This window comes from Salvia miltiorrhiza, unplaced genomic scaffold, assembly GCF_028751815.1.
Source record: "Salvia miltiorrhiza cultivar Shanhuang (shh) unplaced genomic scaffold, IMPLAD_Smil_shh original_scaffold_468, whole genome shotgun sequence".
In the NCBI taxonomy this organism is placed as follows: domain Eukaryota; kingdom Viridiplantae; phylum Streptophyta; class Magnoliopsida; order Lamiales; family Lamiaceae; genus Salvia; species Salvia miltiorrhiza.
The window spans coordinates 108132-130475 of record NW_026651556.1 but is presented as its reverse complement, the minus strand read 5'-3'; the positions used below and the strand labels follow the sequence as shown (position 1 = coordinate 130475).

The following is a 22344-nucleotide window of genomic DNA, read 5'->3' as shown; positions in this document are numbered from 1 at the left end:
ACTAATGAAGCGCCGAATACAGACTCTTCATTACACTTGAAAGTTTGATCGTCGCAAAAGATCGGTAAATTAGGCAACTATCATTATATATATATATATATAGGGAGAGGTTCAGGAAAGAACCATAAATAAAAGAAGACCGGAGAACCATTTTCAGTCATTCAATCATCAAGATCTACGGTGTATGCATCATCTTGTTGGATGAATGCAGATCCTGGGTTCGAATCCTGAAGGGAGCATTTTTTTTTTATTTTTTTGAGTGCATTAATTTTAACAGCGGATGCATTAATTTTTACAGTGAATGCATTAGATTTGATGGTTCTCCCGTTCTCACAAATAATGTAGTTCTCTCTAGAACCACACCCTATATATATAAATGAAACTCAATTATTCGAAATTTGGAATTTTGGGCAGCAAAGCCTAATCTCGACAAAAGCAACACTAATTGGCAGAATTTTACAACTGTTTGAGTGAGCATGAAATCCAAAGAATGAAGAGAGAGATAAGAGAATTAATTTGGCATGTCGACGCTCGTGACGTCTGAAAAATCTGCATTTTGATTAAGAGACAATAAAATTCATCTTTAAACTAATGCATGCATGCCACAATTAACGACAAAATAAAGACAATATTTGTCGTTACAATGCTAGTGACTAACAAATTAATGACGGAAAGGAATTTTGTCCAAGTATTTAACGAAGGAGTTAAAAAAATTTAGATCGAGTCACCCATAAAACGTCAACTAATATGTTTTTGTGGAAATTTAATATTCGATCATGACATTTGAAGACTATGGTTTCAACTTTCATGACATAACCACAGTGTTCTAAAACGTGGAGTAATTATTTTGTCGACTACTATTTCCTTAAGAAATTACAAATACAACTTACAATTCATGTATTTTTTATTTCATGGCACAAGGAAAGTAATACGTATATTGGACTAATTATTTGTTTAATTATTTTACGTATCGACATAATGAATATATACTCTTATTCATAAGGCTCTAGAACCCCCAAAACCAAAATATTAATATAAAAAAATATTAAGTTAGAGCATCTATTTTTTAACGAAGCGGTGGTGTGATTATCTTTTTGTATCAAAATGTCACATCTTACAAAACTGGAAAATAAATAAAGAAAAGGAAATGGAATATGGATATGCATATGGGGCCGTAACATTAATGAGATATATAATATACAAAAAGATCCTATCAGGTGAAAAGATTTCCTATATATCATAATATCTAAAATTTAATTCAGATAATTAATTTTATTTTGATTTACTATTATCATGAAAATATATTATTTTAATATATAGATCTATGATAATAGTAAATTGTATAAAAAATTGTAACCCAAATTAAATTTTACATTCGGAAAAAAATACAAAAACCTGTAAATAAAATGCTATCATATCTCAATTTTTTTCAGTATATTTCAATTTTCTTCTTTCTTTCTATCTCTCGTGGCCTTTTCTTTATCTTGTACTAAATGTTATCGAGGAGGCTTAGCTCAAACAGCAAAGCTAAAACATGCACCAAAAGACTCTATTTTCCAATGGGTCATTGATTCAAAGTTCCACCGACGACGTGTGAGTTGTATTTTGTGTAGACATTATAAGTTGTAATTGTTTGAATATTTGATCTAATTAATTTGTAATAAGAACACGTATCTCTAAAAAAATTATATTAAATGTTCTACTTTTTGAATATTAGGAAAAGTAAGATTTTTGTTTGTATTTGATAATTTTGTTTTTGGTGTTACTATTTTTATTTTCGTTATTATTATGTATGAAATTTATTAGTATTTGTGGTGCATCCATGCATATTTGAAGGAAATCAAAGGATCACTTAATTTGGCTAAATTACATTAAACTTGTTTCCAATTACAGCTTCAGAATCCAGATATATCAAATTACAGAATCCGGTTATGACACAAAATCTGCAACTCATGAATTTTTAATACCAGAAATTACTATCTCTTTCTTCTTTACAACCTACAAAACTCTCGTGATATTTATTTATATATATATATTCTCATTATTGCAAAGATTTCCCACTCGCATGCATTACTGCCAATTTCCCAAATAAGATCAAACAGCACGCGATAACACCTTATAGCTTATATATATATAGCTTTAAAAAAAATCAGATTTCTGCAAAACTATTAACCTCTATATCTAAATAACAAGTTAAAATGAGTAGTGCAGAAGCCCAAAATGAGAATGAGAAGACCACCCAAAATGAGAATGAGAATGAGAAGATGAATCCAAAAGGGATAATAGTTTTAGGTGTTTATATTCATTGTGAAGGCTGCGCAAATGAAGTGCTCAAGTATCTTCGTGGATTTCAAGGTTTATAGCTAGAAATTAAATATGGAATATTATATATATGTATGTGCATTAATTTGAAAGGGTGCAGGTGTGGAGGGGGTCGAAATCGACGTGAAGAATAATAAGGTGACAGTGAAGGGGGAAAAGGCCGACCCCATCAAAGTTAGTGAGAGATTGAAGAAAAAAAGTGGGAAGCATGTTGAATTGATCTCTCCCATCCCTCGCAAACAAGACCAAAACAAACACCCAAAAAAGCCTCAGGTAATTACTTCTCCACTTTCACTATTAAGATGAAAGCTTTGAGTAAAATCGTAAATAATAAAAATATAATACTATCAGATTGTGGAAAATCAAGGCAATATTTTTCTTTGTCTAATTATATATACTATAGCATTATTCTTTTAGAAGACATTATAATATTCTCAATTCAGACATTATAATACTAATTCTTAGCCGACCCCATTTTGTTGTAAAATGTCACAAATTCGGTTTTGGTTTGCAGGCAGATCTGTTTGATGTGGTATTGAAAATTTACATACACTGTGAGGGGTGTGCAAAAGAAGTGAAGCATTGCATCCTCAAAATGGATGGTATATATGCCATGCATCAATTTTTTTTATTTTTTTTTATATAACTTGGACTCAAGTAATTTTTAATTTTTTTTTTATATAACTTGGACTCAAGTAATTTTTAATTTTTTTTTTTTTAAATTATGTAGGCGTGCAAACAGTGGATCCGGATGCAGCGAAGAACACGGTGGTTGTGAAGGGAAGTATGGAGCCAAAGAAGCTTGTGGAATTCATCAACAAGAGAGGTGGAAGGCATGCAGAGATTTTGAAGCAAACCAAATTAAACAAGAAAGGTGATGAGAAGCATGCAGAGAATCCCAAAGAATCGAAGCAAACCAAAAAAAACAACAATGCCCAAAATTCAGACCAAAATGCATTGAATTCCCATCGACTTGTGTTTGCGCCTCAATTATTTAGTGATGAGAATCCTAATTCTTGTTCTTTGATGTAATATCAACGATACAAACTCCATGCTACAATGTAATAAGAGGCCATGATAAGGTTGAATGTTTGAAATTTAATTGATGCAAAGTTGCATCTAAAAAATTTACATTGGCTCATTGTCGTTTTTGTAATTTTCATAATTTTAGACACTACAACAAATATGCTGATAAATAAATGTTTAAAATTGTAGTCATAGGGGGTCAAAAAACTATTACTGTAGGGTACCTGAAAAGAGCGTTGATAGACCACAATTATAAACTGTGATCGTAGATAAAAATAATTTGATGGCAAAATATCCATTTTCTAACTAATATCGTAGATCTAAATAACTACAATTCGAAAGCGATTGTCATAGGCTATACTAACCTCTTTTTTTTTTCAATGCTAATTCTACAATAATTCTTTAACAAATTAATATTGATCTAATTTCAAAAATAATAAACACAAATCAAATTACCCAATACTAATAATATCCAATATTTCATTACAATAATATAGAATGTTTTGCATTATATTTAAAATATAAGTCTAACAATCAAGTTACACAACTACACACAAACATGTAATATCAATGTTCTTCAAGAATCAACATTTGCACTAATTGTTATGGCATTTTTCCAGTTTGCATCCAAACTAGCATCATCATTTCTACATAATTTGAAGTAGAGAAAAAAATAAATAAAATACATAACTATGCACAACCAAAGCTTATGCAAAGTGAATATATACAAATGTCCAAATAACTTCATCTTATAACTAGAGGTGTTCACAGTTCCAATTTGAATTGGAATTGTCGGTTCCACAGTTCCAAAAAATGAAACCGACGAACCGTGAAGAAAGTTATACTGTTTCAGTTCGAACCGTAAACCAATAGTTCCCACCGGTTCATGGTTCCGAACCATGGAACAATTTTTTTTAAAAAAACATTATTTATTTTTATATTATAATTTAAAGTGTTGGTTTGAAATTTATAAAATGTATGCAATGTTAAACTATTTATTTAAGTTGTAAATGATTGAAATTTAGTATGAATTAGATGCGGGAATGTGAGTTGACCTTTTTATTTATGAAACAATATACTCACATGGCCATTTTGAAGAAGGAAACACAATATTTGACCATTAATTGAAAAACACAAAATTTAGCCATTTTTTACGTTTTATGACTGTTTTGCCCCTAATTAGTGCGGACCATATTCGGGCTTTCGTGCAGGTTAGAGCGGACCCTTTTAGGTATGACGAAAGGCCCTACCCTCCTCCGTCACTGACACCTTCTCCTTGTTGGCTACCGCCTTCCGCCGCCCGCCTCCTCGCCGGTTGGGGGCTCCTTCCCCAAGTTGAATCCTAATAAATCAGGATGGTAGTAGCCGGTAAGATCGGGGATCCAATTTGGGGATTAGAAGTTAGGATTGTTTGGATCCATTTTAGAAGAGTTTGAGAGAGAGGATAAAGAGTAAAATTGAAATAGTGTGAGAGAGACGATGAAGAGAATTGTGTGCGTGAATTGTGGTGGAGGAATATGGTATTTATAGAAGAATTAAAAAAAAAAAAAAAAATCAAGGTCAAATAGGGTGAAAGAAAAAAAAAATTAATTCAACCGATCGATTTGAGAATAAGAAGAAAAAGAAAAAAAATTAAAAAAGAATATGACACAAACGTTCAAATAGAATTCAAAAAATTCAATTTTTTTTAATTAGATGCGTGCAATACGCGCCTTTAATTTCTGCCATTGAGTCGTACTCGAAAGAACGAGTAAGCCTCGAGCCCCCCCTCCACCCACATTGGCTTATTCGATGGAAAGCTTACTCGAGTAAGCCCCATCGAGTCACCCGATGTGGGTGCTCTAAGAGAGCCCATCAATTTATGACACTTAGTAAAAGAAACGTCAAAAGTACCAATACTCATCAAACAGAAAATTAGTAAATAAATAAATAAAATGAATTAAAAAAAATCATAAGATTTTCAGCATTAACAGTCAAGTTCCTATACAAAATTCCCAAATATATAGTAGTTTGTGACCATAAGAAATTAAAAAATCAGCATTTAAGCATTCCCAGCAAGAATACTGTCCATGCACTGCTGCACTTCTTCAAATTGGGAAAGACTTGGTATTTGACTAAACTTACAAAGTTGTTTAAGAGCTTATAAGCACTTGAGAAGTATTTGGTAAAATAAGTAAGCACTTGAGGAGTGTTTTATAAAATAAATTCCTAAACAGCTGTAAAAATAATAAGCTTCTCGAAAAATAAATTCCACAACCCCCAACTTATTTTTTCAAAATCTTATAAGCAACCATCATTGTATAAAAATAATTTTAGTATTAGTTGTTATTACAATCATACAACATTACAATTTCATATCTCTTCAATTTTTTCTCACTAACCATGATTTTTCTTTCTAGCTCACAATTAGCATATAAGCTCAATTATCCAAACACATTAATAACTTATAAGTTCTTCAAACCTCTTATAAGCTAAGCGATCGGAGCTTATGAATACGCATACCCAAACACCCTCTTAAACATCGATGACAAAAGGCATACAGCGTTTTTTGCAATGACTTGCATAAATGGTAACCGTACCTTATCTGTTGATATATGTATCTTTATATGGCTGCAAATAGGTCATGGAAGGGTGGGCAGCTCGACTTTGGTGAACGACAAGAAACTAACTCTCCCATGCTCGACCACATAGATTTTGAGAGGAATTTGACCACAGCATGTCTCAAGGTCCTCGATCTCCTGTCTGGATGGAGGGTGGCCACTGCACAGAAGATGCTAACTTTGTGTCACTATGTAAAGACACAGATCTTATCCATAGTATACTTTACACAAAGAAAGAAAGACAAAAATTATAGGGCATTCGTATAGCAGTGGTATGTTAGCAAGGATCCTAAACCCGATCAACTGAACAGATAAACTTAACACAACATAATGATCACCTTCAAAGAAAGTAAGTTATCAGTAATAAAGTATGAAGAGAGTCGCAACTATTGATAAATTTATAAGAAAAAATATTTTCATTTCTCTTGCTGTCAAAAGGCATAGGATAAGCAAAATGAACAAGATTAGTACTGTCAGTATTCATTATCTATGCTAACAATGGTCTGTTCAAACCTCATAATGAATTTGAAGGAAAATTAGCTCATTAGGAATATGTTGCTGAAGTTAGTTACCTGGCTAGGCAGAGCATAAAAGATGGATTGCCTGAAGAAGACTTTCTGAACTTGCTATTAGGAGGAAAAACATCGAATATTGGTCTAGTTCCACCAATATGCATGTTACCAAACATATCTGTGATGAAACTGTCATCGACATTGCAGGATTCTCCCCTACCGTCAGCATTGGTTTTATTTTTCACATTCTTCATGGACCAAGCCACACCATGTCGGCCAACAATATACCCGAGAAACTTCAGGTGCCGGTAAACCTCAAAAGACTCCCAAGAGCATCCATACTTTTCCTCATCTTCTGCTAGCTTTGTGTACATATCACTCAAGGGAAGGGGAGTATCGTCAACATTCAAGATATCCAAGGCACCTATCTCAGCCAAATACCTACAAAGATTTCAGCCATATCACTCACAATCACACTAAATAAGCACTACATATTTCTATCAATGGCTCGGGCAGCATTAACAGTTTTACTGCATAGAACACATATACTTTTGCCACAAAAGAATGCAACAACTGAGGGGTAAGAAAGTTGAGGCGGAGAAACTCAAGTTTCAGTTAAATGTGGGTCTTAAAATGAGCAAACCATAATCCAAATCTTCTATTCCAAAACTGATTAACATGAATGAACTGAGTAATCATATTATATAATTTGTTTCCCGCTTCAATTCAGAAAAACATAAAATTAATTGTTATTTACTCCGAATTAACTATGTAAGATGTACAAACCATGTAGCACCATCAATTATTTAATACAGCATAATTATCTATTATTAACTGAGACAACAACAGGATTTAACAATTCTAACTCAAAAAAGTAACTTCAGCATAACTACTCAAACAGAGCACTGACAGCACATAAATAAATTACTCAAAGATTAACAAAGTATAAAATGCACCTAAAGATAACAATGCTGGAATTAATGATGAAGAGTTTGCATCACATACACAGTTTCTTCTATTGAGCAATATGTCTTTCCATAACGAATTATCCCAGTTGTAATCCACAGTCTACCCTTTTTCTCCAGCACCTCGGCCATTCCCAACTCTTCAATCCACTGCGCCTTCGACCTCTCTTTCCTTCAGTGCGCATGAACATTCCATTAATCTCGTAAATTACTAAAGACAATTTCCCTCTCACAGACACAGAAAGAAAACTCCATATGATTTGCTTCCCAACAGTATACCTAAATTGCAGCTTGGGTATGTCATCAGTGGCAAAGAAAAGTTCATCATCAATTGAGTCGTTGACAAAACCCTCAGAATCACTATCGCAATCATACACTCCACCATCAGAACTCAAGTTCTGTGAGGCATCAATTTCCATTTCTTAAACTATCGTGGAAAACATAAAAAGAATGCCTTCGACAGGTAACAAAACTGTAAGGCCAACAGCTTTACTTCCTAATTTTGATACTTACTTCATGGATGCCTGCAAACAATTACAAAAACAACCAATATGATTTTTTTTTATTATCAAATAGAACTGCAACAAACAAACAAAAAAATACACTAAACTAAACTAACGGAATTATTACCCGCCTCTGCCTCACGCTAAATTTTACCAATTCGCACAGAGAAAATTGCTAAAAAGATGCAATCTTTCAAGGGAATATCGACTCAAAAAACGAAATAATTACCGAAGTGCGAGTAGGAATCGAAGAAGTAATCAGCGCTGGTCTTATCATCCCCAGTGACTAAGGAATCCTCATCAAGATTCGAGCTCTCGGTGGCCACTTCTTCGATGGTTTCAGCTTCTTCGTCCTCATCGTATTGGAACCTGAACTTTGTCAGCTGGTTGGCTGTCGCGGTCAAGCTTCCGTTGGCATTCGCATCAACGTTGTTTTCTACATCCATGGTTTAGCTCCGATAATCCGAAAAGTAAGAGTTAAGGAAAATTTGAGGCGTTGGGATTTTGGGGCTTGGAAGCAGAATTAGGGTTTAGTGTGTGTATAAGTTATCTAGCCATATCTAAACTTTCGGTGAAATTGTTTAAATTTCAAAACCAAATGCTGGAGAAAAAATTGCAACCCATATGCAAAAAGATAGAGACTTCAGACTTGTCACCAATTCAATTATATTTTTAAATTGTATAAGAATGACTGATATGTGCTATGAACATCTCTTGTAACTTGTAGTTCACATTAACATATATTTTCTCTCTTTCTGTGATATAAGACAAACAATTGGAGAATAACAGAAGAAAAATAAAAACATGTGTATTGAATAACTGCCCGTGTAATAGTTGGATCATTAAACTACTTTCTTCATTAATGGGTTGAAGTGTAAGTTATACGTGGAAGAAAAATAAATGAATTTTGTTTAAACATTTAAATTTGTTTGAATTGTTGATGAAAGAATTTTGGTGTCTCGTATTACCACAAAAACACTATGTAGTTTGTAAGAGTAATATTAACAGCAATGTTGATAAACATAATATTAACAACATTAAAGTTAACATGGACTAAGCAACAATGGTGCTAATGTAGCATACATTAGTCTAACATCCTAAATTCCTTCTAACAAAGAGTTTATTTTGTGGTAGAAGACACAAATTGTTTGATAACCAATCTTTAAGGTGGAAAGCACTTCAAGCATATATGTAAAACATTACAATAGATGGGACGAAGAAGCCTAGTGAGCTTTTTCAAACAGAACTCATCAAACTAGTGTAGTTCCAAGGCACATCAAATTACCCTGCGGCCTGCGCGCATCATAAAGGAATAAAAGGGGGGCAAAGGCCAAAATCAAAGCCATTTTGTATGAAGCTTCAGATAAAATCAAGAATTATACCCAACCATTTCACATGAATGCTCCGTTGCTCAAAAATCTTCATCTAGATTTAATACTGTCACTTAATAAATTTAGAAAATAAAAAAGTTAACAGTAGAGTAATTTGGTTAAGTACTGGAATTGAGAGAAGGAATGGTTGTCTTGTCCTGTTAGTGAATTGGCCAAGGAGCACCAGCCATGACAGCCTCAATATCTTTTATAGCCCGCGGACACTTCGTCATGTTCACACAACCATCGCCGCTAACATACTGCAAAAAATATGCCCACAAAAACATTTTATAGCAACTTAATGAGCAGCACAAACTCTTGATCACTGTATTGCAGAAAGGATCTCACGAATTTTGGACCAATTTTCAGTTGCGACAATTGCAAACTCTAGATTCGATGTATTATGTGGGGGTATAAGAAGAAGAGTCGTTCAAAGCCGGCAAGAGACTACATTATTATAACTAACTGAAGCAAGCACAACAAGAGACATTGTATTTTGTGATTCATTTTGAATGTGTGCAAATAAAGCAAGAAAGAGGAGCTAGTTGTTACTGCTAAGTAAATAATTACTACAAGTCTACAACAATACCCTAAGGGGGCGTTTACTTTTGAGGATTAGCCTTGTTTACTTAGATGGATTGGAACTTTGAGATATCCTCTGGCCCTTCATTGTTTCAATCATTTGAGCTAGTTTTGCTTGATTTATATTCTATTGGAAATTTGGAATGGTGGGATTGAAGAAATCATAATCTTGAGGATAAAATTACTCAATCATGCATCTTATTAATCATACAAAGTAAACGCCCCCTAAAAGAGCCAACAGTAAATTCTTCTAAGAAAACAAGCAGATAACATTAAATTGACCAAATCCTTCATTTCCTTCAAGTGAAAGTACGAACGGGAAGTCTTAGGATGGAAGACTAAATAACCATTTATGCTACCAACTTCGTCTTACTATTATAAACCACAGACAATAGTTCAGACTCTGAGCACCTTCAAGAAAAAGTAGCATGAATGAGGCAAATAAATTAATGGTCTAGCAGAGAGGTAATCTTATGCAACTTTACCACATCGCTTTCAATTCGAACCCCACCGAAGCCTTTAAATCTGCTGATCTGGTCATGGTTGAAAAACTTTGACGTTTGTGCATTTTCCATTGCAGGAAGTAACAAAGCATCAATGAAATAACACCCAGGTTCTACTGTTATCACCTGCAGTAATTCACATCAGAGCAATTAGCAATACCATATATATACTCCACATACTAATCTCTTTAAGTAATGAAGGTTATGCTGCATGTAAATCTTGAAATTGGATAGTATCCATCAGATTGACCCATACTACCACTCAATAGAACAGATGTTGAGAGATCGTGTCAGCATGTCTCGGAAATGTGATTTTTAAAGATGTTAAGATATCTATCTAGACTCTATACAAGCTATGGGGACTCTTTTTTAACTTTCTTCAACAAAGATGCCTTCGCAAGACCTTGATAAAAAAAAAAAAAAGGACATCTGTGCATTATATTAAGAAGCCGAACTGGGTAATGATCATCGCAGGCTTCTGAAACATAGAATGATAAATTGACAGGTGAATTTAGTAAGAAAAAAAAGAGACCGACTTTTTCAGCAGCCTACTCATTTAGTTTATCTGCAAAACAAGTTTCTACTGCTTACCATTCCCTCCAGGAGTTCTCTACTGGTGCGCAGAGACTTCAACCCAGGTTCTTTTGGTCTTTCTGCTCCCTAAAACAGGTCAATAATTGTAAAGTAAACAAACTTGCAACATATCAATGTTTCAAAATTACCAACACCTGCAAGCAACAAAAACCATGTGCGTGGAGTTAACATGATCACCTTTAGATAACCCCCAGGATCATGAGTATCAATTCCTAGAAGGTGTCCAAGACCGTGAGGCATAAAGACAGCTCCTATTCGTTCTTTAACCATAGCATCCACATCACTTGAAAAACCAGGCAATCATGGTGACAGTCAGAATCAAGTTCAGCACAATGAGAAAATACAAAGGAAAACCTAAACGATATACATACCCCAACAAGAGGTGTCCTTCCTTCAATGACTCGAGAATAGTTCTTTCAGCCAATCTGGAGATCAGGAAATTGTTTGATGCAGACTTAAAAAATAATTTTGCAGAAGTATAACTCCATATCTGATATTGTAAGGCTCATTCAGTTGGTGCATGGAGCCAAAAGACTATAGACTTATATTTTTTAACTAGTGCTCTTCTAGGCATACACAAAACCAGGTGATAAAAAACGGAAACAATTTCATTCCACAATTAGCTGTTCCCTTCATCTTCCCATGGCTTCTAGAGAACAGAGAGCGGCACGAGGCAGTGGGAATAGGGTAAAGATATTGGTGGAGACACTGGGGAAGAGAAAGCTAGTGCTAAGATTGGGAAAGTTTGGGGACGATGTGGTGTCTGGAGCAGGGAAATAGCCAGTGAGGTTGTAATTAGCTCCACCTTCTGTTGATCAATGGGTGAGCAGGAATGCTAACTGAGGCATTATTGGATTCTCAAATATGATCAATTATATAATGCAACTGGCTCTTTTAAATCAGTGTCTCTAGTGGAAAATCGGCAACCCACACCCCTAGGGCTGGACATATTAAAGTATAGCAGAAATGCAGGTCTTTGCAAAGTTCCCCTTTTCATTTCAAATTTTATCAGTGTACCATGGGCTTCGATTTCGCTAAAAAGAGGGACTTAGAACAGCAAAAAAAGGGAATATACAACAACAGGACATAATCTGACTAAGACTTGTAGGAGGGCATTCAAATATATGATCTATGAAAGAATGACAAGCTACATCCAGACATAAGACTGACCAAGCCAGCAACCCATCCTCATTTTGCAAAACCTAACCAAATAAATTTGATGGAAGATGGTTACAGTTTTTCCATGACTGGCACAACTTTCTTGAAAGTCAAATGGTCTGCTATATACGAACAAACTGAAAATGTAAGTGAAGAGAACTAACTGGATGTATCAGTTATTTTCTCTGACCTACATTAGTTTGGAAACTAGCATCAACTGATGTCTAATTCTGTGAAATCTTGAGAAAAGGTACTATCTCCCTACGTTATACATAGATAATTTCCAGACTCTTCACCCAAAAGGTGGATATGGCCAGTTTTATTGACTCTCCAGTCTGTCCTAGAAAAATTTTAGTATAAAAAATGTGCCAAAGAATACCAGTTGCTCGGGATAACAGAAGAGATGGAAAGCTTATCTCTTTCCTGGTAAATTTTAAGATTCTCCCATTATTTATGGCAAAGATCTGGTGGGGGCGCTTACTTTGCATGTCTCTAGAGTAGGATTTCTCCAATCCCACCCTTTCAAGCAAAATTAACTTAAATGATAGAAATAATCAAGGGTCTTGGGATATCCCAAAGTTTCAATCCACCTAAGTAAACAAGGGATTAGCCTTATTATTTTTATCTATCAAGACTAATCCCCAAAAGTAAATGCAAACAAAATTAACTTAAATGATAGAAATAATCAAGGGCCTTGGGCTATCCCAAAGTTTCAATCCATATAAGTAAACAAGGGGTTAGCCTTACTATTTTTATCTATCAAGGTTAATCCTCAAAAGTAAACGCACTGAAGGGATTGAAGAAGACAGAAACTGAAGAGTGCTAATCTTTATTGAGATTTGAAAAAGTAGGAACTGAGAACAAGCAGAAGAAAATCTACAGGAACTGTACCAAGCGCTATCAGCGACCTTTTATTATACTTCTTGTCTTCTTGATGCCTAACCTAGTGAAGAAACAACTTATCAAGATACTCTGGCCAACCTAGAATCAGTATCTGCATTAAGTTGATTTATTACTAGATTAGAAAAGAAAATTAAATCAATCAAGGAATCCAAAGGAGTAATTAGATAGCCACACTTCCTCAAAGTCACGCGATTCTCATCCTTGCCTTAGTTTGGCACAGGTTAACGCAGACTGTAGCTACATCACTTTTATCATGTTATTCTATGCGCAGCACTAGTCATTATTTTTTGTGGCCTTCTTCAGCACATAATTTTGGATATCATTGACATTATCTATTGTCAATCATGGTCCTGTTTTCAATTGTATAACAAATACGATATCTGTAACTCAAGAACAATGGCTATTAAATTCCATCGGTTATCCTAAGTTCCTAACTTTACTTTGTTTATCTCTGATAGCCTAACTTGAGTTTCTTACATGTGCATATCAACCCAGCTTACTCCTGGTCGCGTACTGGATATGACAGCATCATGTGCAAGAAGAACAGCCTGCAATGAAGAAATAAGCAAAAGATTATTATGCATCAGCCGATTAATTTTCTGGAAGAAAATGTATGACTATATTCTTCTTATACAGGACTTCTAGAACATATCCATCAGTGACAACTTGAAGTCCGGAACTTAGTAACAACGTTTCCAGCACAAGAAATCATAATTGGCACTTGAATAGATGAAAAAATGAGCATACTGCACAATATTGTTCTTCTCCATTCAGCTTTTAAGCTCTCTTTTTGTATACTATAGGAACGGATACCAAATCCAAAAGCCTGTACTGTTGTAGTTGTCATGCTTGTCAGGACTCTAAAAGCCATTCTTAATGAAATGCTTAAACAAGAAAATTTAAAAGCCACAAACGGGACTTTTGCAGTGTTGGAATTCATGAACACTATCCGCACATCCACACATAAATAAGAGTACTCACATTATATACAAGTGATTGATCATCAGTAAATTTTCCATTGACCTGCATGTGCAATCAGATTTGTCAACATTACTAAATGAGAAATTAACAAGCTTGTTAAAAAACAAGGGATTCTCAAAGATGACTTTCATAAAAGATAGACCTTTCAGCTCTGTAATAGACTGGAGAGTTGAGACAACTTATAATTGGAGACCCAGAAGAATACAAAGAGATGAATGAAAGATGACTAGGATCCTCCAGTTGAGAATACAGCATGCTGTTAAAAGTTCTATCCTAAATTAAATATGCAGGAAAACTGCCACTAAGAATCTTCATGGCACTGGCTTATTATATACATGAAAGCAAACATTCAAGATAATAAATACTGAAACTGGCATCTTATTGGATTAAATAAATTTCTAGCAAACATGTGTAAAAAGAAAATATAAGATAATGATTTTGACTTTGTCCTGAATATTTATGCCATATTGAAATGCTGATAAGATGTATATGTTTCTTGGGTCCCTCTCCCTTTAAGCTAGCTTTTAGATTATTTTTACGCAAGACCTAGTTATCTGGACCAGAACCTATTTATATGGAACACTTGCCATAAGGGCGGTGTTGGGAGTATTTAAGCACGTCACATGTATATTAGACCGAGAAGATGCATAGATAACTTGAATGCCCTCTTCCTATGAAATAGCTTTGAGATGAGCTCTACTCAAGTCTCACTTACCATATGGAGTATATTTTACTATCGTGGACAAAATTATAGTTTCCTTAGAAAGAAATTCCGACGTATGTTAAAGACATTCTGTTATTGGCATAACTTCTTAGTTCTAGTGTTTGAACTAAAACGCTGTCCTTGTGATGCCCGAATTGGGATGATGTCATCCAGTTGTGTTGTAGGTCAACAAGACAATCCATTTGACATGTTTTAGAAAATTATCATTGTTATTATTATTATTTATTGTATATTATTATTATTTTATTTTATTTTTATTATTATTATAAGTATGCAACATTTACATAACATATTGTTATATGTTTAACTTACATATATAAGGACATCCGCAATAGCATGAAGCTATGTATATGGCTGCCTATGCTTACCGGAAAGGAACAAGTTATATCAGACCCATAAAAATGGTATTCAGCTCCCATGTCAAGCAATGCCATATCTCCATCTTCAAAAGTCTTAACAAGAAAACAACAAAAGAGAATGGTGTTAGAAATGAGAACCAATCTCCCAAGGCAACCATCATATAATGTGAATTGTAAATCCTATAAAAGCATGGGAACAAGTATAATTTTACTTGTCTGATGCCACTGGTGGAATAGAAAAAAGAAATTTTACTTATGGTTCATAAAAACAGAAACAATAAACAATAGGAGTATAATGGAAAAAATAATGCTAATGGTCCTTAGTACTCCTTAAGCACAAACAACATTAATCAGGCATCTCCATCTGTAGTTCCCTTTCCAGCTTAATTTTGATCCTTTCAGCTAGATGTTTTTTACCATAACTCTGATGTCCATCCCAAGTTATACATAATATTCCTTACAAGAACCTGCATGCCGACCACTTGTAGTTCCTAAATAGATATCTGCTAGCACAATTTTCATTCTTTTTTGACACAATATTAAAATGCAAATCAACTGAATAAGAAAATTAAACAGGAAAAGGAGGAATTCAACTGGCTGGTTCTCACAAGCTTTCATTACCCAGCCAACTAGATATGTTTAGAGATAAACCACTTAGAGTTTAACAGCACTCTTTCAAATTGGTGACGATGGGATTCAGCAGCCTGTCCTCTTTGCTTTCCTATGAGAGATCTTTCATCAATCTTTCACCAAAAAGTTTTCTAATTAGCTTATATATTTTCATATGTTAAGTGAGGCTGTTCGCAACAAGGAACGTTAGATCTCTGCAATTTCTTCTGTTCTCATGTGATTTGAGAACTAACTTGTAATTCCCTGTATCTAATTTGAATGGCTGCATACAAACTTTCCATCATTCTCCATATCTACTGATATAACATTGATTCATGAAATACTTGTTCTACAGGCTTCAGTTCTACATAAGTTGGGGCTCCTTGAAAAGAAGACCTTGATTTAAGTCTTTAATTTCGCACAAGCTACTTAGATATTCAATATAGAATTCGGCATAATAGACTATGTTGAACAAGCTAGCAAACAAGTGATGCTCATCTCCTTCACTACAATTAACGTACCCTGTCGTTGGGAGCAGCTGCATGGCCATAGTGCAGTACAGAACTGCAATAAGAAAAATTAAACTATGAGCCAACAATGCAAGCAATGATACTAAAGTTTAAGTCTTGTACACTGCTGACCAAGGCAAAGAATATTCTTCTTTGAAACCATAAACCTAAACATTTATACTAATTTTTCAAGCATGGTAAAAATATCATACAGAAAATTACGAAAAGCATACCTGTTGCTGCCGGTTGCACATATACAAGTGTACGAACAGTGTCTGCATCCACCATACATGTATGTGTGATGAAGAAACAAACTTTCTAATTGATATTCTTTCATACCTGCTTTTATTTTCCTCATAACCTACTCAAAATGACATAAAAGCAAGTCAAATAACTTCCTTCATCAACAAACAATTCACACATGAAAACATGAGAGCAATTCACATGAAAAATGTATTGTTTCACCTATCACAACTAGATAGGAAACAGTTATTTTGACATCCTTGAATGATACTTACTGATATGTCGAGCATATAAACATCGCACAAAGCCACAAACATGTCTAGCAAATCCATTTTACTCTAACAAAATCAAGTTGGATATAGACATTCTTTCTAGTTACTTCTGTAGACGACTAGATAGTAGATAATGAAAAAGATCGAAAATATGACTTATAGTCTCAGGAGTTCAAAACAGCATATCAGAACTTGGACATCATAATCTTAATTTAAGGAATGCCAAAATCATAGTTGTTCAAACACCCAACTAGATCAGGCATGTTATGGCTGGCTACAAACTGAGTTCTTATTGAGACAAAAGTCACAAAACAACAAACAGTTTACATAACCATTGCAAAAGGAACAAAGAGAGGAAATATCTGCATTGATTGGATTTAAAGGTGAATCAATTGTCTCCAATAATCAGGTATGAGAAAAAGACCCAAAGAGCCATTAGATGGGAAACAGTATTTGCATTAATAAATTAAAATTATGTATATGGTATGTATGGAAGTGCATCAAAATTTAAGATGTGTCAAATGCTTTTCCTCTGGTATCTTGATATGTAATGCAAATTAACAGTGATTACTCAATATGGATGTCAAAAGTCACAGCAGATTAACATTAAAAAATATGTGTCTTCAAATGTAAATGAATAATCCAAATTCACATCTCTCCTCGGTTGAGCTTAGGAAATGATGATAGTTTTCTAAGACGAGAACTTTCCAACAAGTCACAAGACACATAACCTGTATTCAATATATCATGTTAGGAGGCTATTCTAAATCTCATTATAAAAGAAAAAGGAATGAAAGAGAGTAAAAAGGCCATTTACATATATTCATGTACCGAGGATACTTTTGGATATTGTCATCAGCACTGGACTAGGCACTTCCTTCTCTATGATCTCGAGAAGGAATGCGAATCATAATGCGTAAGGTTGAAGGCTACATACTCGTTCTAGTTACTCTTTTATGGTCAATAATACAAAATAGAAAAAGAAACCCACGCACTTACAGCAAGCAAAGACTGAAAGTTTAACTAACATATTAAAAGGGGCAAGGTTCAAGAAAGTAAACCTCAACATGAGCTTCAGAGCTGATATTATTGGCAAACTGGATGACAGCAAGCTCTAAGGCTGACTTTAAGACACGGCATTCAGTCAAAACTGGATGCAAAGCATTTAGGTCTGTCTCGAAATTGTCAATCCCCTGAGAAAAGATAAGTTTAAAGTCAATCATTTCCATGTTGATGGCAGTGTGATCATGAAAATATGATGAAACTTTTTATTGTCCACAAACTTGGCACTGCTTAACGATTATATCTCGCAGCACTAAATATTATAGAGTTTTCACATTTTTAGCAAACTAAACTACTCCAATACATATCTATGTTTGTTCATGTACGACCTTATCATATATTTACATAGGTTTGAATAACATGTAATGTTTCATGAAGCGTCACATGTTTGAGAATATCATTCAAATCTAGATTGAGTGTTTTTAAAGAGGATGCAGGATAGTTAAGTTAATTATCTAAACATAGATCAATGCAGCATTTTTTATTGTCAACCATATATACATTGAAGGTTGTTCCAAAATAGTGCAGGCTCGTGAACTCTTCTTACAAACTATTTCGGTGAAAATGATAGGGGATACCTTGAAATCTGCTGGCTTGGAAAAGTTGTTACTATCACTGTTGAGCCCATGCAGGAGATAAAGCAATGGTTTTCCTGGTCCTTGGTATTGCTGATGCAGAACTTTTGCAATCTCATCAGTATAATATGCAGAGCTAACCATGTATTTTTCCTGTAAAAGACGGATATAAATATTATAGGTCCAGTTATCCTCATTATATTCACCCTTTAACCGAATTGAGAGCATACTCAGAGTATAATCACCTTGAAGTAGGACAATGGCTTAATTTCTCCCAACCAAACAGCATAATCAGCAGGCAATCTTGGAGCAAAGAGTATTGAGTCTCCACTTGCTATATCCTTCATTTCAAAATACACAGCACTCAGCTTACTTTTCACAGAACAGGACTTTTATTCAAGTACCAACAGAATCAGTATTAAATTATTACAAAGAAAGTTAACTCGTGATAGAAGGTATTTTGCGCATCTCAAACTATTAAAGAGATGAAAGCAACTCAATTTAGCAAGTTTTTCTGGCATAGTAAATTAAAGGAACCAGAAAACAGACCAAGTTGCTGCTTGCATATGCAATACAGCAAAGCAAGCAGAAACTTCAACATCGAAATATAATTTAATCACATAACATTAATCTTCCAGCTATTCTCCCCCAATTGCTAAAGCTTTAGGTCCATGAGAGTAGCAGAATTTACAACCTCTGAAAGGAAGATGAAAATACTGCAGCATTATGATTATCCCATCATTACAAGAATATAAGAAAGAAAAGTGGACTTGAGGACCTGAGGTTCAACTGCTTGGACCTTTACCAAAATGCGCTTATATTCAATCAGTGGTGTACACATCCATGCACCCATTGTTTCTGATATTTCATATTTAATTGAAAAGATAAGCTAAAACTAACTTACAATAGCTCCATAAAACCCGGGTTCTTGCACTCCAAACAAGTAAGCGAAATAGCTCTCCTGTCTGGAGATCAATAAGGTTACGAGTTAGGAATATCCCATTCGTAATATATATAAAATATCGCCACCTGCTACAATAGCTCAATTTAAAAGAACAAAAGGTTGACCTAAAGAACCAGGCATAACAATTGGCTTTATGATTAAACATGCATGCACAAGAGGATTACAAAGCTAAGCTTGTTAGTGCAAGTAGCTGCAGAATAGATCATTTCATTTTTTTAACAGCACGAGTATAATCTGGATAATCTAAAAGAAAAAAAAGAAGAGGAAAACCTATCACAAATAATCTCATTAACATATGTACACTATCAGGGGATAATATATACAAACCTCCATCAATTAAAAGATTTGATACCGTCCTGTTCAGCTTTATTGCACTGTATTGACTATTGTCAATGCACGATTAACATCGGAGCCAATGTATCAGGCATTTCTGTAAAGCCTTCGGAAACTAGAATCTCTACAGATGGATTGATAATTACTTGATATTGGTTTAAGTATCACTTCAGTTAGCTGGTATCAGTGGTTGATTGTGATTTAGGGTATAATTATAAAGAATCCACACTCCAACTCACCACTAAGATATTTGTGAAGCGAATCCTAGAAGTTTTCAGCAATCAATACAGCTTGATTACAAGTATCTGAACAAACTAGAACATTACCTGCTCCTCCTGTTTCTCTGGAAAATTGGCAATTGGGGAATTAATAATCAACCAACCTTGACCGAATAATCATGAGGTGTATGGGGTTCTGCATAGTGTGGTGGTAGGACACAAATTACAGGCTGAAGTTTCCAATTTACCCCATTTAAGCACTATCGATAAACATATGATGGCTACTCAGTTATAACTAGGGATGCCGTGAGCATCAATGTTGTTCTTCTCAAAGATGAATAAGATGGTTGAAATATGCCTTGATGACTTGCTTCTCTGCTGTGAGGCACTAAAATTTTCTAAGCCGATTCCCTTATCATGAGAATTTTGTGGAACTGCATCTGCACTCTCTAGTCTATACAACCAACTTCCAGCTCTATGCTTCACATACATCCTGCTTCAAAATCTTAGAAGGACGAATCATTTTCTGACCTGGTATAATATACTGAGGGATGGAAATGGCAGCGTATCATACTATGTGAGTGTTTAAGGTGTTAGTACAGGTAGAGCTGAACATCTATCTCATGATTGTAATTACTTGTCATCCATATAAAAGTGGTTCTTATGAAGAAAAAATGATGATTCATCTAACTAATCCAACAAGATCACAGTATAGTACCGAAAATTAGAATTTAGAACACATGGTGCACTCTTTATAACATTTTCTACATCTAACCACTGACTACCATGTGGCTTGACAGTCAAATATACAAGCACTAGTATAATGCCCATGTCTGAATTCATAAACAAATTCACCCCAAAGAAACAGATTCACGTATCTGATCCCTCATTCAAGTTCTTAAAAGTTATTCTGTTTTTTGTTCTTTTCTTTTTTGACAGATTGATTGGAGTTGTATCTTTAGCTAAAATCTCTTGCTTCAACTGATACGACTCTAGAATAAAATCCCAATACTTGATCCCACACCAATAAAGTAACTCTAAATAATGCAAATACATGCATAATATACCAATTTATTCATAATAATGTATAGTAAATAGCACATCCACGCAATTGGGGGATAAAAAACATAAAACAGAAACAACACCCAACGAAGTACCTGAACAATTCAATATGATCAGTGCAATGACGAGTCTGCTCTTCGCCACCCTATCAAAATGCAAATCAAACTGTATGATTATCAACTTATACAAGTAGAACTGTAAAAAGGATAGTGAAGGAAGACGTTACGGTACCTGGAGAACGATGAAGCCATGGAGATGGCGAGAGGAGGTAGAGAGATGATCGCGGAATGAGTCAAAGAGCTTCTTACGGTTCACTACGTGTATCTCCATCGGCACCTCCGGCGGCGAAAGAGACGACGGAGAACCCATCGGAATTTTGGTTCTGTTTCTTCTAAATATTTCGCTGGAATTTTGGTTCTGTTTCTTCTAAAATATTTCGCTTTGCCACGGAGCGAACCATGAAGTAAGAATCTTTATATATATAAAAGGGCTAATAGCCGGAAAATACACGAACTATTTTCAAATTTGCATATTGTACATCACCTTTAAAATTAATTCCAAAATACACCACCTTTTAATTTAGTTGCAAATTGCATACAGCGAAAATTCCGACGACTCTTAAGTTTGACCGACGATGGCATGGACAACCGCATGACTTTTTTTACACACTAGCAAGCCATGTGAGCAAAACGATGTCGTTTTGATAATTTGAAGAATTAAAAATAATAATAAAAAAAAATCTTTGCTTTTCCGGCGAGCCACTCCATAATCCGGCGAGCCATTCCACCACCACAAGCCATTCCAGAATCCGGCGAGCCACTCCAAAAACCACCGCAAACACCGTTTTCCCCAAATTTACAGGACCCATCATTCATCATCCCCAAATTCAGAGCTTATTCCCAGTACCCATCATTCATCATCCTCAAATCTAAATCGGTGGCAGCGCGGAAATAGCAGCGCAGCGGCGACGGCTAGCCTCGATGGTAATCGGTGTGCACGCGTCTTATGGCGAGGAGGGTGGAGTCGAGCGGCGGTCGGCAACGAACTAGAGTGGTGGTGGTGAACTCAGGCAGGTGGTGAACCCTAGTTTGCGCGCCGCCTCCACCCAGTTCGCGCCGCCTCACCTCCGCCATAACCACCGCCACAAATCTCTAGATTTCCAAATAACTACCACCAAATCAGCAACTCCAGTGCCCACCTAGTCTCCCTCCCCTCCTGCAATTCTGATTTGGGGGTCCGACAGAGCCCAAATTTCCCCAAACGGAGCTCAAAACAGATCCCCAAAATCTAAATCGATGGTGGTTGGTGCGCGCGCGTCTTGTGGTGAGGAGGGCGGAGGCGAGCGGCGACCGACGAGGAGGGAGGCGCTGGAGAGGTGGTGGTGAACTGAGGGAG

General features: G+C 35.2%; 3 protein-coding genes across 3 annotated transcripts; 1 reads left to right on the top strand and 2 right to left on the bottom strand.

The window, feature by feature from the left end:
• The first annotated feature begins 2110 nt into the window (after positions 1–2110).
• Positions 2111–3459, top strand: LOC131004879 (heavy metal-associated isoprenylated plant protein 8-like). Its single transcript, XM_057931628.1, has 4 exons — positions 2111–2355; positions 2423–2595; positions 2837–2924; positions 3053–3459. The coding sequence occupies exons 1-4, from the start codon at positions 2199–2201 to the stop codon at positions 3352–3354; spliced, it is 720 nt and encodes a 239-aa protein (XP_057787611.1). The 5' UTR covers positions 2111–2198; the 3' UTR covers positions 3355–3459.
• A 2306-nt stretch (positions 3460–5765) lies between these two features.
• On the bottom strand, positions 5766–8653 carry LOC131004878 (uncharacterized). Its single transcript, XM_057931627.1, has 5 exons — positions 8158–8653; positions 7705–7949; positions 7466–7597; positions 6521–6901; positions 5766–6108 (listed from the first exon to the last, which is right to left on the bottom strand). Exons 2-5 carry the CDS (start codon positions 7842–7844, stop codon positions 5970–5972), a joined length of 792 nt encoding a protein of 263 aa, XP_057787610.1. The 5' UTR covers positions 7845–7949; positions 8158–8653; the 3' UTR covers positions 5766–5969.
• A 639-nt stretch (positions 8654–9292) lies between these two features.
• LOC131004877 (uncharacterized) lies at positions 9293–21397 on the bottom strand. Its single transcript, XM_057931626.1, has 16 exons — positions 21181–21397; positions 21045–21094; positions 19277–19337; positions 18618–18713; positions 18376–18525; positions 17797–17928; positions 16454–16581; positions 16233–16275; positions 15112–15195; positions 14020–14061; positions 13516–13586; positions 11349–11402; positions 11155–11260; positions 10975–11043; positions 10366–10509; positions 9293–9558 (listed from the first exon to the last, which is right to left on the bottom strand). Exons 1-16 carry the CDS (start codon positions 21316–21318, stop codon positions 9460–9462), a joined length of 1467 nt encoding a protein of 488 aa, XP_057787609.1. The 5' UTR covers positions 21319–21397; the 3' UTR covers positions 9293–9459.
• Between the last annotated feature and the right edge of the window lie 947 nt (positions 21398–22344).